At 38.7% G+C, this 19,312-nt stretch overlaps 1 protein-coding gene across 1 annotated transcript in view; it reads left to right on the top strand.

Moving 5' to 3' along the window:
- Nucleotides 1–19,312, top strand: part of SYNE1 (spectrin repeat containing nuclear envelope protein 1) — a 423,836-nt gene that overhangs the window by 177,345 nt on the left and 227,179 nt on the right. Inside the window, exons 39-50 of the mRNA XM_090279990.1 lie at nt 48–201; nt 1,733–2,361; nt 4,593–4,772; nt 7,595–7,745; nt 8,062–8,220; nt 9,356–9,538; nt 12,707–12,808; nt 14,028–14,231; nt 15,267–15,474; nt 16,278–16,390; nt 17,754–17,959; nt 18,966–19,121. Of these exons, the coding sequence (XP_090136116.1) occupies nt 48–201; nt 1,733–2,361; nt 4,593–4,772; nt 7,595–7,745; nt 8,062–8,220; nt 9,356–9,538; nt 12,707–12,808; nt 14,028–14,231; nt 15,267–15,474; nt 16,278–16,390; nt 17,754–17,959; nt 18,966–19,121 (2,445 nt within the window). The remainder of the gene's footprint in view (nt 1–47; nt 202–1,732; nt 2,362–4,592; nt 4,773–7,594; nt 7,746–8,061; nt 8,221–9,355; nt 9,539–12,706; nt 12,809–14,027; nt 14,232–15,266; nt 15,475–16,277; nt 16,391–17,753; nt 17,960–18,965; nt 19,122–19,312) is intronic.

The following is a 19,312-nucleotide window of genomic DNA, read 5'->3' as shown; positions in this document are numbered from 1 at the left end:
CTGCTCCGCTGTGGGGTATATAACCTTGAGCCCCTTTCTCTGCCTAGGATTAATTTTCTTCAGTCTGTGGTCGCTGAGCACCAGCAATTTGATGAATTGCTGCTTTCCTTTTCCGTCTGGATTAAGCTGTTCCTCAGTGAATTACAGACCACTTCTGAGATAAGCATCTCGGACCATCAAGCAGCTCTTTCTCGGCACAAGGTAAAGTGCATTCCCTTTTGATGGAAGAAAAATGTATTCATAAAAGGGAGCTCTTGAATTATAAAGAGAAACTACATTACAAAAAGACTTGCCAGCAATTTACCACTGTCTTCCTATATAAATGTGTTCAAAATTGAGCGTGTTGAGTCCAGGCAATGTGGGACGCAGCTATGTTAAGCAGATAAAACCACTTCAGGTAAAAAAGGAAACCATCTTATTCAAAATGGAGCAAACGATTTCTAGGGTGAAGTGATGAGAATGTTCATTTTTAAGTTCTCCAGCTTGTTTTGTTCCAGTGTTAAAAACTAATCCTGAATCCCAATTTTTAACAAGATAGTTTTTCTGAAGTACTGTTTAGCTTGAAAGTTATTTAAAACCTACCATTTATCTTTCTTATTTTTAAATTGTGCATGTTCCCTGACATTTAAAAAAAAAAGAAAGTTAAAAAATCAGATACGATCATCAAGTATCGGAGTAGTTGGAGATGAGCTACACAATAAGCTTATAACAATATTAACGATAAAATACTTAGGTTTATTGAGTGTTCTCTCTATGCTGAGCTGGCTAATTGGTTCGACCCAAAGGAAAAGTACTTTCCCTTATGTTCGTGACTGCAGGTGGTTTTACAATGTGGAGCACCACGGTGCTCAGCAGAGTTAGTGTCCCGCCCTCTCAAGAGAGGAAACAGGGCGCCATCTTCCTTGAATGAGTACCTTTCACAGGAATGACACCCAGGTTTTTAAGTAAGATATTCTTTGGTTGTGAAACTATCCAGAAACTTCTTTAAAAATATGCATATCTCCAAAGGACAGAGAATGGATTTGTAAGTTTTCTGAAGTAAATGCTCGAAGGAGTCCTCTGAAATTTAGTAAGTCAGCTGAGGGAGATATGAAGACCGCCGTAGTCAAGATTAAGGCAGGTGATAATTTCTCTTTAATGGGACTCATGCTGACATTGTTAGCAATTCTCTGATAAATTTTGAACATGATTTGTTGTGAGCTAGTCAATCTTCCTATACAACAGTCTTACCTAGTTAATCTACACTTCTTTAAAGAGAAGGAAGCTAAAACTTGTGCACAGTTTTATCTGCCCTTATTTCCACCTCTGAAGACAGGCTCATGTCCATATATTCCTACACTTCATGATCTTAGAATTAGATTTATTGTATATATATGTTATATGTGTATATATGTTATATATACATATACAGATATATATAACATGTCTTTAAATTTTTTTCAAATTATATCTTTATGTGTATATACTTTTAACTATTTTTATCCACAAAAGAATTATCTTCCATGAAATAAATTAGTTCTAAATCAGAGTTGTGTTTTATATGAAATATATAGATGAGCAGAATAAGAGAAATGTTAAGAACATTTCTAAAAGATTCATTGTGGATGACCTTTGAATACCATACCAGGCATTGCATTTAAAATGTATCTTGACATCTCCAGTTCTGTAATACGCCGAGGTCATAAATAGTAGTGTATCTGAGAAATCAGTAACTCTCTCTCTTCCCTTCCAGGAGCATGTGGCAGAAGTAGAAAGCAAAAGGGGCGCGTTGCAAAGTCTGCAGGAGCACCTTGCAAAGCTGAGCACTCTGGGTCGTGCTGAGGACCTTCACCTCCTGCAGGGCAAAGCGGAGGACTGTGTCCAGCTGTTTGAGGAGGCCCGCCAGGTGGTGGAGAGGCGGCAGCTGGCCCTGTCCCAGCTGGCTGAATTCCTGCAGAGCCACACCTCTCTGTCACAGGCTCTCCAGTGGCTGAGGCAAAGGGTGGAGGCAACCAACAGTATGAATAAGAAGCAGACCGATTTATTAAAAAAGGACCTAAATGATGCTATTCAAGATTTGAAATCGTTAGAATCTACTGCCATCGGTCTCGACGGCATTCTTATCAAAGCCCAATACCATCTTAAATGTGGAAGTTCTGAGCAAAGGACTTCCTGCAGAACTACAGCTGATCATCTCTGTTTTGAATTAGAGAGGATCCAGAACCTTCTGGGAACAAAGCAGAGCGAGGCAGATGCCCTGGCAGCATTGAAGAAAGCATTCCGAGACCAGAAAGAAGAGTTGCTGAAAAGCATTGAGGACCTTGAAGACAGGGCGGACAAAGAGCGTCTGAAAGAACCTACCCGCCAGGCGCTTCAGCAGAGGTAAAAGGAAATGTTTGAAGCCAGTTGCCTCCCTTATTTTTTATTTGTTTTGAAATTAACTCTTCTGTGAAACTTCAATAGTACCGTATTTAGTAACTTCTCTTTTTAATATTTTTTTGGATAAAATTAATGACTGACTTGACACTTAAGAAGTTCTAAAATTTATCTGAGTTCCTTAAAGGGCTGCATTTAAGCCTCTGAGGTCTTATTTACAATAGATTATATAGATGATACCATCTATTTTTCAGGAATTTCTAACTCACAGGAGAAGAATCCATGCTCTGTAACAAGAATGAAGGCAGAGCCCTGACTGGGACAGCCCAGTTCGTTGGGCATCATCCTTCAAAGCGATGGGTCATCAGTTCAATCCCTGGTCAAGTCACGTGCCTGAATTATGGGTTCAGTACTGGTTGTGACACTTACAAGAGTCAACGAATTGATATTTCTTTCGCGCATCAGTGTTTCTCTCCCTCTCTTCATCTTTCACGTCCCCTTTCTCTAAAAATAAATAAATAAAATCTTAAAAACAGAACAAGGCAATGAAGGCAGAGGAGGAAGGGAGTGGTTCAAACAGTCTTGTCGTTCTGGTGGTAAACCTGAAGGGATCCCTCCCTAGTGGCTGCTAGCCCTCAGGAAGGACTGGAGGGAACTGGTTAGCTGAGTTTGAGCGACGCTGGATATGAATAGAAAGTGGCGGGAAAGACTTCTCTGGTAGAGAGGAAATGGAACTGATGTCCAGAGCTCGGGAAGGTGACAAGCTGCCATGTGCGATTTGTATTCACTCACTTAAGGTGAAACCAGTCAGTTTGGCAGAGTGGCTCTCCCTAGCTACTTGGAGCGATTTGCTTAGGGGTGTGGAAAAGGCAGAGAAGTGGGTTCAGCAAGATGGGAGTTTACCAAGTACACTTAATAGAGAAGCTAAGGGGTCAAGGGTATTTTTCTGCAATAAATTGCAGAAGTAATTTTTCCCCTGAATACTGTAGACTTCTTTCCCATTTTATTTATCCTTCTTGTTAGAACTTTCTCCCCATTTATACTCTCAGGCTCACTTCTCTTCCATTTTTTCAGGACGCATTTATATCAAGGCATTTTTTTTGATTGACAAGAATTACATTGACCTGGCCGGTTTGCTTTCTTTCAGTCAGAATCAAGCCATTAATTGATTAATGGCTCCTGAAGTTACACTCCTGGTGGGCAATAAACTATCTGCCTAGTTTAACAATAAACTTACAAAAAGGAATAAGATTTGAGAAGGACAAAGTAGCCTCCAGAGTACAGACAGAATGAGGAACCAAGGCAAAGAGAAACCGGCTCCCCCAGGAGAGAGCAGTAGGATGGGTGCCACCAGGAGGCCTGGCTTCTTGGGCCTGCTCAGAGCAGCAGACAGGAAGTCCTAAAACTGCTGGAGAAGAAGGCCCAGGTTAAGTTCAAGAGCCATATTAATACGCACGTCACTGAACTCACCAAAGTTGCACAGAGGCTACTCAAAATGTTGCAATGAATTGATTGATTTATTGAATTTCAGCCCGACTTAAGTGTCACTGTGCGGCCTTGGACAGGTCACCTCTCTTCTTGCAAAATGGAGTTAATGACAATGCCTGCTCCTAGCTACTTTGTTTTGGGAATTAAATGGGACAATGTCCAAGTACTCACTTTGTAAACCTTACAGCACTAAACTAAATGGCAAGAATGAGAGTCAATGGCTACCTCTATATAGCCACTTTTCACAAATACTTTAAAATTAATATGTAATAACATTTTCTCATGGTAATCTTCAATAAGGCATGTAATTTAAGTTTTTAAGCTATCTGTTTATTATTCATATTGGTAAGAACTGTTTTTATTTTATAAAACAACTATGACCCTTAAATATTATTTTACAAGAATTAGACCTCACGGCACAAAATAATTTTATACCAATACCTTACAATAAGTACTTACCTACTTTGCCTACAAGGTCAGCCCTAGTTTTAAAAGTCTTATACCATCTAAGGATAATAGAAAGAGAATATGACTAAATAGAAAGTTGAAGGTGCATAGTGAGATGGACTTTACATATTTCCTGAGGTATACTCTGAAGTGTGCAAAGTTAATTTTGAAAACATCTTTATCTGTTGACATACATTAATTTAATTGCTATGTTAAAAGTTTCTCTAGCTTTCTGTATTTGTGCTTTATAGGGAAGAAATGTTGGGTCACTACTGTTAGTAAAATAACATTTTAATTCACAGGTTGAGAGTCTTTAATCAGTTAGAAGATGAACTGAATTCTCATGAGCATGAACTATGTTGGTTGAAAGACAAAGCTAAGCAAATTACTCAGAAAGATGTAGCCTTTGCACCAGAAGTCGACAGGGAGATAAATCGCTTGGAGGCCACCTGGGATGATACTAAAAAGCTAATTCATGAAAAGTAAGTCAGAAACTTCTCAGTTTTTGTTTTTAAATTCTACCTATTTTGTGACACTGGGCCATTGCCTGTTGATTTGCATGGGTGTGATCAAGAATTGAATATCTTTTGCCATTTTTAGTATTCTGTATCTCTTTGGTAAGAATAAAAAGTTAGTCCTATGGAACTTTACTGAAGAAGTTGCTTTGTGAAATTCAATGCCTAGAAGCAGGAACTGTCAAATAACTTAAGTGCTACCTAGAGAGTGTTACCCTCTGATGTCCTTTTTTATTTTGTTCTGTTGTACTTGTTTGTAAGTGGGGTACGACTGACATGAAATAAAACTCACTCTCTTAAATGTACACCCTTAACCTGTATGACAAACTTACATAGTTATGTAACTATCCTAACTATCAAATTTTGTATGAACACTACCCCACATGAACAAATTTCCTTCTCATTGGAGTCGGTCCCTCCCCTCATTCCCAGTTTCTGGCAGCCACCGGTAAGTTTTCTGTCTCCACAGCGTTTTTCGTTCTGAAGATTACATATAAGTGAATCCTTTCCAGTTCGGATGACAATAAATAAAGCATCTGTAATTTTGTGTGTGCATAAAAGTTCAATTTTGTGTGTGCATAAAAGTTTTTAATTCACTTGGGTAAATATTTAAAAGTGAAATTCTGGGGTGTATGGTCAGTGTGTGTTTAATATTGTAAGAAACTGCCAAGTAATTGCACTGTTTTGCATTCGTACTCAGCATGTGTGAGCGTCCCAATTGTTTCACGTCATTTTCGGTACTCGATGCTGTTGAGTTTTTATTTGTTTGCCTGTTTGACATTATAATAGATGTGCAGAGATATCTCATTGTGTTTTTAATTGTATTTTCAATTGTATGTTCCTGATAACTGATGATACTGAGCATATTTTGATATGTTATTTGCCATCTATATATCTTGTTCATATCGGCATGTTCAAATGGCCATTTTTTTGAATTGTTTTTCTTTTTAAATTGTATTTTTTCATTTCCATTTATCCCTCATACCCTTTTCTACCTCCACCAACTCCCCAGCCCCCACAGTCTCCACACTGTTGTCGGTGTCCATGAGTTCTTTTTCTTTTTTGCTCATTATCACCACCCCCTAAAGCTATCTGCCTGCACTCTGTGAGTCTGTCTCTACTTTGCTTATTAGTTCAGTTTGTTCATTAGATTCCACGTATGAGTGAAATCATATGGTATCTGTCTGTCTCTGCCTGGCTTATTTCACTTAGCATGATGTTCTCCAGGTCCATCCATGCTCTCCCGAAGGATATAATTTTCTTCTTTTTTTTCATCTGAGTAGTATTCCATCGTATAAATGTATCATAGCTGTTTTATCCATTCATCTACCAATGGACACTTGGGCTGTTTCCAGATCTTGGCTATTATAAATAACATTGCAAGGAACATAAGGATGCATATATTCTTTCGTATTAGTGTTTGGGGTTTCTTTGTATAAATTTCCAGAAGTGGAATCACTGGGTCAAAAAGGAATTCCACTTTTCACTTTTTGAGGAAATTCCATACTGCTTTCCACAGTGGCTGCACCGGTCTGCATTCCCACCAACAGTGCAGAAGGGTTCCTCTTTTTCTACATCCTAACCAGCATTTATTGTTTGTTAATTTATTAATTTTTTTATTGAAGTCATTTTTATTTCAATAGCATCCCAGTCAAAATCCCAGCAGAACTTTTTGTAGAAATTGACAAGCTAATTCTAAAATTTATATGTAAAGCAAAAGACCTAAAACTGTACAATTTTGAAAGAGAATTAGAGAATTCACACTACCTGGTTTTAGTGTTGTGTTGGCTAAAGGGTAAATATAAAGATCAGTGAAACAAGTAGAGTGAAATAGACCCACACAGACATGCTCAACTGATTTTTGACAAGGGCAATTTGATGGAGAAAGAATAGTCTCTTCAATAAATAGTCCTGAAGAAAGTGGATATTGATATGCATTAAAAAATAATATCTTGTGTGACATATAAAGGTCTTTTAAACAAAACTGAGAGCACATTATATACTGTAGACAATATCTCAGGCTTTTGTTAATGAACCCACATTGCACCAACTGTTTCATGGTATTAAACATTCTCTTAAATTGTGCTTCATTAGAGGCTGCGCAGTACTTAATTGTAAGAATATGTCAGTATTTATTTAATCATTGACCTTTTAAAAGTTTCAGTTATTTCTATTCTTTGTCTTATTATACATAATGGTGTGAAGAATATTATTTTACCTAAATCTTACAGTACATCTCTTTCTTTGGAAAAATTCTTAGAAGTAGAATTGCCTGTTCAAAGGCATTTGACTCCTATAAGTGAAAACTATCTTCTTACTTGGAGAATTTTCAGGGGATTCATATTCCATGAAAATTTGAGCCATTGAAATGGAAAGGGAAACCTCGTGTTTATTTTCATTATTGAGCAGTGTTTTTGTATGTTTTTTGTTTTGTATCCCTTCAGTACATACCATTACAAACAATTCATTGAAAAATGAAAAAACAAAATTTTGGTGATATCTACATAAGGTTGAGTAATTCAGGAAGTATATTGTATTTTTGCTTGTCATTGAGGTCACAAATTTTATTTTAATGGCTGTGTGCATGTTTCATTCATGAGAATATTTTGGACATTAGAGTTAAGTAAGATTGGCCAGTACCCTTTTAACCTCAGTAAGTATAGACATATGTTCTCTCGTTTCTAGTATCCATCTATTAATATGTATGTATATGTCAGTTATATTCATAGGGAACTCTTCCCTTTCCAGATACATGACAATTGACGATATCTTTTATTTGATCATTTCAGCCAGGGTCAATGCTGTGGGCTTATTGACTTAATGAGAGAATATCAGAACTTGAAGTCAGTTGTATCTAAAGTTCTAGAAAATGCCAGCAATGTGATTGTAACCAGAACTACTGTAAAAGATGAGGAGGATCTTAAATGGGCTTTATCCAAGGTAATAATTCAAAATGTATTTATTTCAGTAGAACACTTTAGTTGACCTGTGTTTTTTCACTCATCATGCATTGTCTACACAAATCTTGTCAGTACACTTAGATGTACATAATTCATGCAAATAAGCTCAGCTTTTTAAAAAAGTACTGATATGCTAGGATTCTAGCAATTCAAGAAAATTATATGTATTTGTATAGTTTGCTAATATTGCTAGTTTCTACACCAGGTCATCTATGAATGAAATTACTTAGAGGCATATGGTTTTAAAGTCTTATCATTGATGACTTTATTAATTAAGGGAACATTTATGTCCACAGCATGAGACTGCCAGGAACGAAATGTGTAACAAGCAGAAGGAGTTGGATAACTTTACCAGTAAAGGAAAGCAGTTGTTATCTGAGCTGAAAAAAATCCACAGCAGTGATTTCACCCTGGTGAAAACAGACATGGAGAGCACTGTGGACAGATGGCTGGACGTGAGCTCGTCACCTGGGATTCCAGTCACATCCATGGGTCTTGCTTTGGGGCAAAGGATAGTTGAGAGATGCTGGATGCGAATATGACATTCTGGAGAAAAATAGTGTGCACGTATAGTTTAGAAATGGGAAAAAATTATTTGCTTTATTTTGTTAAAATTTATTGGTAGATTTTCTAGAATTTTACTTGGTAGCTTCAACCATAATAAATTTATAACTGTCTTCTCAAAACTCTGGGATTATGGTGAAAAATAAAAGGATAATTTATAAGCATCCTACAGACTATTAAACCATAATATATAATAATTTAAACAAAGGCTACTATTTTGCATTGAAAAACATTAGACTTGTAGCTCACATCCTTGGGTTTTAGGTATTGCTCTGTCATTTACTGGTTATGTGACCCTAGAACAAGTCACTTAATCTCTCAATCCACACATATTTTACATTGTTTTCCAGCTCAAAAAATTGAGTGATTCTGTTGACCCTTGTTACCAATATCAAGGCTCAGAAGTTAAATCTATTGTGGATTCCCTTATTTAAGCCAAATTACTTAAGTTAGACATTGATATTCACATACAATAATCATATAATTAGGGGACTTCAGAATACCTTATATTCCTTAATTTTTAAAGGGGCATTCTTATTATAGGAAGCATATTAGGAAATAACACAATAGGCATGTGAAGTTGGTTAGGCTCCTATATATAAACTTATTCAAGTTTAACTATGTCCACTTTTATATGTCAGCATTACAATTAAAAAGGCTTACTGTGTTACTTTCAAAAATAAATGCAATACTGCCCTATACGAACTTCTATCCTATAGACTTCAACCTCAGAGTGACTTATATTAGTGTAGACCTGTTGTGGTTAGTTTTCCAATTTACAAATTGAAGTCAGATGTCTCAGAAACTCAATCACCTCTCCCAGTGACAGGAACTATGTAATGTAGCATTTACTTGAGTCCGATACAGTAGTTAGCTTACAATGATTTTTGTAAAACTTTGCTATTCAGTCAGAATATACTTTTCTGATTAAAGAAGCATTGACATTTTTAGTATGTTGGCAGGGCAAAGAGTGTTTTTTTAAAGGTTCAGACTATTAATGAGATTATTTCCATTTTTCCATTTCAGGTATCAGAGAGAATTGAGGAAAGCATTGATAGGCTGAGAGTAAGCCTGTCCCTTTGGGCTGATGTTCTTTCAAGTAAGGACGAGATTGAGGGGTGGTCCAACAACTCTGTCCCACAGCTGGCCGAAAGTGTCAGCAACCTGGACAACAGCCTCAGAACAGAAGAATTCCTGAAAGAATTTGAGGTGAATTAACTGCATTTTTGTTTGTGAGCCTGTGGTATACCATTGACCAGAAAAAGAAAAAAATTGTGTCCTTTCTAAAAATTTCATTCTTCCTTTTGAGACACATATGAGCATAATAAAAATTCTTAACTATCTTTTGCTATTTACTTGAAAGTAAGCCTATAATTTTTTTCCATTTATCTGAGAATATCACATCTTCCTACTGGAAAGCCAGCTTGGAAGTATTTGTGATTCAGTAATATTTAGTACCTATTTTTTCTTCATTCAAACAAACTGCTTACTGAGTAGTTACCCTATGCTGAACTCACTCTGGATGCTGGGTTCTTCCGCTTCCTTTTCAGAAATGGAAGGAAGTGGAGATTGGAGTGTTACAGGCTTCCACGAAAAGTGGCCTTCTAAAGTTCTAGCCACAGGTTTATTTTAATCTCCTTTTATTCTCATCTTTCATATTCATTTATTCATTCACTCATGAAATTCTTTTTTTTAATTTATTTTTTAACAAGGTTACTTTATTTTATTTTAATTTTAATTTAATTTTATTTATTTATTTTTAGAGAGAGGGGAAAGGAGAGAGAGAGGGAGAGAAACATCAATGTGCAGTTGCCTCTCACGCCCCCAACTGGGGACCTGGCATGCAACCTAGTCATGTGCCCTGACTGGGAATCGAACCAGCGACACTTGGTTTGCAGGCCGATGCTCAATCCACTGAGCCACAGCAGCCAGGGCTATGAAATCCTTAATGAGCATCTAAAATATGCCAGGCACTGTTTTGGACTGGAAATACAATATTGTAGTGAAATAAAGTCCCTATCCTCGTAGTATTTACTTTACAATGTCTCATATGCAAAATGTCAAGTAGTAATTGGGCTTTCATGAAAAATGAAGCAAGGGAGAGGGAAATAGAGTGACAAAGAGTAGCCTGCTTCACAAATCATGCAAGTGACTGTAGGCTTGGTGAGGGCAGAAACAGCTGACTGGTATGCCCAGTGCCCAACACTGTGCCTGCTGTACATGTGGAGAATGACAGATACATGAATGAATAACTGTAGTCTGAAAAAAATATAGTTAAATCATGATAATTACCTACCTAAGTTACTCAGCTGTGTCTGACCCAAAAAAACCTTCTAGAGATTATTCCTATTTCATGGAAGTAGGAAAGGGCTACCGCAGTCCCTTTAATTATCTTTGATGCTAAATTACCGTCACAGCTCAAACAGTGGCATGTGCTGGAATAAGGCTTGTACCTGCTCACAAGAGTCAATTGTGATATTTTCAGAAATTTTACAAGCTGGTGTTAAACACAACTATTACTAAAATTTAATTGTAAATAAATTAACTATATTTTCTTTTTTCTTTTCTTTTTGACAATGAGGATACATTTATTAAAGTGAGGGACAGTAAAACAAGGGTGAGCTTAGCGTAGAAGCAGCAACAGGAGAGCTGAGGCTGCCTTCCTTAGCTCACTCGGAAGTCATCAAAAAGGGGGCTTTGGGAACAGGTTCAGGAGATCAGCCTGGGACAAGCTGCCGGCTGCCCACTGCCTTAGAGTTTAGGAGACTTGTGCCTGTAAAGAAAGAAATGACGGGAGAAGAAGGAAAAGGGAATGGCAGGGGCTGCTCCTCAGAGACAGTGAGAGGGCGCTGGCTCCTTTGTCTTGAGGTCTTTATCTCTCTCTCTCTCTTGCAGGGGGGAACCTTAGGGGAGGTCTCAGGGGAGAGTTCAGTAGAATATTCATCAGTTCTCCAGGTGTGCCCTTTCAGGGTCATGGTCTCCTCGGACTGGGTAACCTCTCTTCCTCTGACCATTCCTCCCTGGAGATAACACCTGGGAAGTAACATCTAGGACCCGGTTGTATTTCAGCTCCAGGCCCAGAAAAGCAGCAAGGCCATGGCCAGAAATTAACTGTATTTTAAAATGAAGGTCATGAACACTCAACACTTAAAACGTCCTTGTTATTATTCTCATATTACTGCTCTCCAGGCTCTTGCATTGACACTTATTATATCTGTACAGTGGAAATACTCTGGAGCTCTTCCAGTTCCATGTTGGTGACATCGTGTTGTAACTCAAAATGGTGCTAAATGCTACAAATCAGGGCCTTTTTTTTTTTGGAGAGCCAGTCGTTAAACCATATAGAGTATACGCGCACGACTGACCTCTGGGACCCGGGAGGCCAGTGGGCGTCAGCCCCACGTTCACTACGTCCAGGTTCAGTCGCTCGCAGAGATGGTTTTTATGCGGCTGACTTGCGTGGCCCACCAGCTAATAAAATCAGAGAGCTGGAGGTGGCCGGGTGCCTGAGGGTGGCACTGCTGCCGCTGAGCAGGAAATGAAGTGGGCATGGGCGTGGGAGGCCGTAAGTGTCCAGCTTGCTGCTGGGAGAGGCTAGAGGCCTGCCAGTCCGTTCATCACATCTAACTGGGTAAGTGAGTTGCCTTCTGGATGGCAGGCATCGCGAGGTTTGTTAGTGTCCACAGAACACCGAAGTACGATATTTAACTCAGGAGGGAGACTTTAACTACTCCTCTGTGTGCCCCGATAACTAATGAAATGTACAAGTGTCTAATTTGTTCAGTAACAGTTCTTTCGATATTGATTCTTCTTTCTTTTTGTGTTAATGTTGGTGCCAAAAAAAAAAAAAAAAGCAAAATATTAGATGTCAAATCTCCTGTTTTCTGTTTTAACGTCTTTTAAATTTTTGAATGAAAGGTTTCTTGTGAATTACATATAGTTGGCAGTAATTAAGCCCTTCCACTGTGTCCTTGCTTTGAAATGTTTTCTCCAGAGTTTACTGTTGCCATAGTAACCCGTGATATTAGTGCTCATGAATAAATGACAGTTAGCTACTAAAAATTCCCACTGACTCAAGACTTTTGGTCAGTGTTTAATTTTTTCCAAGAGCATTTTTCCCCCCCAATAAAAGAGGGTGGAAGAAAGAAAGTTCCTCACACTCCCTCATATCCCAAGTGAAAGTGTACGGTGACATTTTTCCACATTCATGAATAATGACAATGACCAGTAAATGAAAAAGAGATTTTTTTTTTTTTTTTACCCTGGCTTAAAGTTGGGGCATTTTGACAGTTAACTCTTGGAATTATTAAGTGCCAGAAATAGCATGCAAGTGTTTGGATTAGTTACGCTTTTCCCTTTTGTCTTTTATCTTGGCAGTCTGAAGTTAAAAACAAAGCATTGAAATTGGAAGAACTTCGTTCTAAAGTTAATGATCTAAAAGAATTAACTAAAAATCCAGAAACACCACCAGACCTTCAGGTAAGCACTGACCCAGCTTTGTAATAACTATTATCTACTAGACTCTCTATCTCAAAAAAAAGTGTATCTATTCTTTATGTATTAACATATTGAAGTGTTTATGTTTTGATTGTTTTAAGTGGCCTGCATCTCTAAGTCATCTGGGGCGAATGCCAGAGTGTGACCTCTGGCCCAGAGGTGAACTATAAAAGAAGGAACAAAAGGGAGCATCAGGGTGTGATGTGTCAGATTATCTAACAAGGTTTTCTGGGAGGTGTGAGGCCTCAGCAGCAAGAAGTTAAAGAGGTGCATGCCCCCTCCCTGGAGCTGCTGAAGGAGAAATTGAGGAGCCAGAGAAAGTGCACTGGAAGGTCACAGAAGTGAAGGGAGTCTCAGAAAACCCCACAGATCAAGGCCTGTGGGTGGAGAGAATGTGAGATATCAGCAGGCTTAGAAAGCCCAGATGCCAATTCCCTCTCCCATCTCCTACCTGTCCAAGCCTGCAGGGGTCAGAGCTGTGCAAGGTGGGGGAATAGAAATCAGCAGAAAAAGACAGACAGAGGCACTTGGACACTTTCTCCACTGGGCGCTTCCTGTTTGCAGCTGATCTGAGCTGGGGCAAGATGGAAGTTAACTTTGAGTTCAAAGCTTTGCTTATTAAATGGTTCTGGATGTTATAATGGTGGAATTGAAGCTGTTTGCAATCTATCATGATTATAAGTCTTTTTATTATCCGGGGGGCCAGAGAAGTCAGGGACCCTCTCAAAATAAATCATCCAGGAGGAGAGAACTAGTCTCCTTGAATATTTAAAAGTGGGAGACAAAAAGGAAAAGGGCTTTAGGATGAAATCTTGGGATGGTTTTTTCCAAAGCTGTGGTTACACAGGAGCAAAAAAGTGTGAAAGTTTCCCAAAGAGAACGAGGAGCAAGTTTTCGGTCACCTGCTTTGTCGCACTGCATCAGTCTAGCTCTGTGTGTGAGCTGTGGTCTTCTATCCTCCACGGAATCTCAAACTGCCACTTCCACGTCCCATGGGAACTGTAATTCTTACTCTTTCCATTTCCCCATCACTTAAAATGTTTGTACCCTCTGATTTTCCTTCTGAGAGAAATGGAATGAACATCCATGAGCGTATGTGTTTTTGTTTGTTTGTTTACAAATAAGCTACACATCTACGGAATTCCGAGTAAATGAGTGTCTGGTTTTCACAGATTTTAATGAATTCTTACTTTGCGTTTAGTTTATAGAAGCAGACCTAAGGCAGAAACTGGAGCATGCCAGAGAAATGACAGATGAAGCAAAAGGAACCTTGAAAGATTTCAGGGCTCAGAGGACGCAAGTGGAGAAGTTCATTAGCAGCATAACAACCTGGCTGACAAAACTAGAGGAGTCCTTGGTGAGCTGTGCCCAGACTGAGACCTGTGAAGCGCTGAGGAAAGTCAAGGTAGGTGACAAACTCTCATTAAGTGCTTACACTCCAGTGGAAATAGTAGTTCTCCCACTTTGTGGTGACTCTACTCAAAATACAACCTCTGCTCTTAATTACTTGTAGTAACACAAGACACAGCCACGTAAGTAACGGGTAAAGAAGTCAATGCAAAATGAATGATCTAAAAACAACAAAGCATGCATTGCCATAGGGTCTGCTTATAGGTTGTACTTTGTTATTATTATTATTATTAATATTATTATTAAAAAGGTGACATCTATAGAAGTGTTTGAATATCCATGAATTTTCAAACTTGATTGCCAAATAGTTTTTCTTCAATTATTTTTATTGGTTAGTATGACTGCTTTTATAGACAGAAGTGTGTATATATATATATATATATATATATATATATATATATACACACACACACACACACACACACACACACACATATATACACATATATATGTATGTATATGTATGTATATATATATATTTTTTTTAATTGAGAAGACATTCTACTTTTATGCCATTAAGTTCATTTTCATAGATGATATTTTTTATCACCTCTCAACAAAAATGATGTGTTCCCTTTGAGCATATGTTCTTACTGTACTTGAGACTAAGGACATATGTTTTTCAATTAACTACTTGTGCCTTTGTTGTGCCCTGCGACTCTTGCGGCCCACTGAAGCATGTGAACTTCCATTAATAGTTTCTAATCAATGGACTAAACCTAAGCTCATAGCTGAAATCCACAAGGATTTACTCAATTTGTTTAAAATCCTGGACTATCACCCAGATCCTAGTTACATCTCAGCAGCTGTTGGCAGTTGTTCCCAAAGAGAAATGGGAAAAATGCTCAAAGAATCAACACAGATATATCACAAATACTCAAAAAACAGTCCCACGAGAACAGGTACATCACTGAGTGGATTTTGAAGGCATTGATCCCCCCCCCCCCCCAAAAAAAAGACCATCATGGAGTAGAGGGCATGTTTCTCTTAGATGTGAAGAACATGCTTCATGGCAGACCTTTATCCATAGGAAACACAGAAAGAACTTCAAAGTCAGCAGAGCAACATCAGCTCCGCCCAAGAAAACCTCAACAGCTTGTGCCGCAGGTACCATTCGGCCGAGCTGGAGCGTCTGGGTGGCGCGATGACGGGGCTCACTAAGACGCACGAAGCTGTCAGCCAGCTGTGCTCCAGAACGCAGGCCAGCCTTCAGGATTCTCTGGAAAAACACTTCCACGGTGAGCTCTGATGGGCCTTTGCGTGAACAGTTTGTTTACAAGAAAGAACCCCAAACCGAATGCTGCAGGGAAACTGCCAGCAAACATTTGGAAAACTTGCCAGAAGAGTATCATGTTAAACTCATCTGTGCACCGAGACGTGGGCGGGAGAATTGGGCTCGCCCCGTAAGCACAGTTCTTCCTCTTTCCCCTGAGAAAGTCTGCCGTTTGGATGATTCTGAATTGCATCTGGATTTCTGACATATAGCTCCTTTTTTGTGTGGAAAATTACTTCCACTGCTACACTGAAGGGACAGTCACCTTGGATATTAAGAGAGAGCATGCAATTCAGGAAAGTGCCGGTCCCATGTGCCTGACTCAGTTTCCCGCATGGTTGTGCCCATGTTCTGAGGTGGACACATAATTCCTCTCAAGTCGCCTTGGTAGAAAAGATGAGCTTCTTCCTTTTGCCACAAAAATGGCTTTAACACTTCTAAAGTATTTCTCCCCTTGCCCTCGTCCATATTCAGGGAAATAATTATCTTTCTTTACCAAAAGAAAGAAATATAAAGGGAAATCAGACATTTAAGGAATATAAATTTCTTCACAGTCTTCTCTCTGAGATAATTTCTTGATTCCACCATGAATGGTCGTGGTTGTAACTCATGCTGTGACATATTCTGTATCACTATTTGGACTTTCTTTCTGGAATATGTTGTAAAGCAGGATGGAATGGACCGAAGGGCAGAATTCCTTCATGATAGTAACCCTGGAAGTTCGTTCAATGTTTTGCATGTCTTTCTCATTTTTCTTACTTTCTGAAGAGTCTATGCAGGAATTCCAAGAATGGTTTTCTGGAATAAGAGCAGCAGCAAAAGAATCATCAGCTAAAACTGGTGACAGCAAAGTCCTGGAGGCGAAGCTTCGTGACCTTCAGGTATGAATGTTGGTGGTGCTTTTTCTGCTTCCCCAAACTCATGCAAGTGCCTTTGGGTCAGACCTAACTCAGCTCTTTCCCCAAATCTCTTTATTTTATTCAAAATTTTTATTTTCCTTGTCAGAATTAGATTTCTTGAGTCATAGGAGAGAGACAGTATGAAAAGCAAGTTGGAAAAAATGTTAGAGCTACAGAATTTCTAGATTCCTTCTCCCCTCTCTTTTAGCCTATTGGCCATTCTTTGGAATTCACTCAAAACTAAACCTAATTTTAATTTCTAAAGCAGTAAGTGCATAAATAGTTATATCTGTTTTACATTACTATCATGGAGGAGTTTTAAAAAGATGTCACTGATATCATGTGTGCTTTTTAATAGCCTGTGGTCTAAACTTGGAGCTTAGATATATCGAATGAAAGCAACAGATATTATAGATTGTATAGGTTTCACTGTCTATGAAAAAATGTATGAATTCAGGAAAGAAGAGGCCATTGTGAAGTAGAGTTAAGAAATGTCGACAGAAGATGAGGTTCATACTGAGTTTTGGCTAAGTTTTTTAAGCAGCTGATCTGAGCAAAGCATTGTGTTCAGTACTATAAAAGTAATTTTTAAAAATTTAATGGGAACATGAGGATATTGTGGTCTAATGAGTGATAACAATTATGTAGGTCACTCACTAGTTGTCAGGGTAGGAAGGTCACTGAAGTACCGGGAGCTAGTTTTCCAGGGAGCCGGGGTGGATTCAGATGTGGGACTGTCCCCTTTAAGACTTGAGAGGCAGTGAAACTACAGAGAAAAGTCTGAGTCACAGTTACAAATGTTGAGCTGGAATAAGGGAAGAGGCAGGCCTAGCGTAGCAGTTCCAGGGTTCTATTGCTCTCCCGAAGCCATGCTCGTGCATGTGGTCCCCAAGGAGGAGGTGCACACCAAGAAAAGAAGGGAACCGAAGTCGGGATATGGGGTGCAGGGTGGATCAGAGGAGAAGGAGAGGTGCAGGCAGTTAAGCGGTTAGAAGATATCACACTAATCATGGGTGGAGGTGGAGCCTGGACTAGGTCCTGATGGTGACAACAGGGAGAGACTGAGAACAAGACCTTGAGAAGAACATCTTGTCCAGGTTGACATGGCTCCCAGTTTGATTCTCAGTGGTTCCAGTGACGGGCTGCTTGTCCTCAGTTATGAGCTTGGATTATATCTGACTCTTTACATCATTCTCACTCCGGGCTTGTTAGAAACTTCCCTCCGTTGGCCCGTTTTTCTTCTCTTGCTCTGCTACCTCAGCTCAGAATTGTCATTAATGTTTTCATGCACCAGGGTCTCTGAATCATAGCAAATATTTTATATTACTTTTATTTCATGACACAGAACATTTTGGACTCAGTCAGTGATGGGCAGAGCAAGCTTGATGCTGTGACTCAAGAAGGACAAATTTTGTACGCACATTTGTCTAAACAAATTGTCAGTAGCATTCAGGAACAGATTACAAAGGCTAATGAAGAGTTTCAAGCATTTCTAAAACAATGCCTCAAAGACAAACGTGCTCTTCAAGACTGTGCTTTGGAACTTGAGAGGTAGGTTGTTTCAATATAGGTAGATCTCATCATTTACAGAATATATTTTCAGTAACTTAGAGAAAAAAAGCTATTGTGAATAACAAACCTTTGAAATTGTGAGTTTAAATTTTGAAGCTTTGACTTTAATTATAAATTCATGCCAGAACAATAACTGATTGCTTGAACCATGATGGTATCGTTTGGCTTTATTTTCTATATAAAAAATAAAGAAATTATATTCAGTAGTAACTGTAAATGACATGAATGCATGAATTTTTTAATTTTTTTATTTTATTTTTGTCTGTTTGACCAACTCAAGACATTAGAGCTTTGACATCCAGGTTTTATATTATCCAAGTCTACTTTTGCTGGGTTGGGCTTATGGCAGAAAACACCTATTGAATTTATATGAATCAAGATTCCAATCAGGAAGCTATGTTCAACATGGGTGAATGTAAAATTAGAAAGAGGTAGGGGAAAACCCCTCTTACCAAGGGAAAAAAAAAATGTCAGTGTAATCAATATGCCTTTCTGGTGGTAGAGTAATATGCCTGACTCTTGTCCAGGTTTCTTAGAGAACTTAAACTGTTTTCAGAGTTTAAAATCCTTGTGCTCTTGTGCTATATTCAAATCTTTTAGAAGAGAAAGACACAGAGAAGACTTCCACTTTTTTTCACAGGGCTTCCACAGCCTCACTTACCCATTGACCCCAATTCTGGACATACGTAGTAACACACAAAAAGTTAAGTGCACGTTGCCCAGGAATGTAACCTTGCTGATAATTACGACCTATGGTTACCAGGTAACCAATTCAGCCAGATAGAGTGATTCAGTTTTGCCTAGATCGCAAGATAAATTTTCATGATTTGCCTTTTTGTTATTGAAATAAGCGATAATTTGAATGGGCTTATTGTTGAGTTTTCTTCTACTTGAAAATTCATGAGATCTTAACTGCCATAGACATTGTGACCTCAGCTATTAGAATCTGTTGTCATGAGAACATAAGAATGTTTCTTTTCTTTAGCTTCGAGGATCAGCACAGAAAACTGAACTTATGGATCCATGAAATGGATGAAAGGTTAAGCTCAGAAAATTTAGGAGAGAGTAAACAGCACCTTTCTGAGAAGAAAAATGAAGTCCATAGACTTGAAATGTTTCTGGGCGAACTACTGGCTACCAGGTATGGTGCAGAAAGGGAATAGTCCTTTCTCAACTCACAGCTGTGTGTTTGTCTGGTTGGCTGGTTGTTTGGTTTGGTTGTTAGTGGGTGGACTGGTTAGTTGGTGGCTGTGTTTATTTCTATCCCTGAGTGCCTAGAGTAGAAGTGATTGTGCAATGTTTTCTATGACAGTCCGATCCTCTGGAGAGAGT

The sequence above is a fragment of the Furipterus horrens genome, unplaced genomic scaffold, assembly GCF_987537825.1.
Source record: "Furipterus horrens unplaced genomic scaffold, mFurHor1.1.pri manual_scaffold_6, whole genome shotgun sequence".
Classification (NCBI taxonomy): Eukaryota; Metazoa; Chordata; class Mammalia; order Chiroptera; family Furipteridae; genus Furipterus; species Furipterus horrens.
The sequence above is the reverse complement of the archived record's forward strand: the minus strand, read 5'-3'. Positions and strand labels throughout refer to the sequence as shown.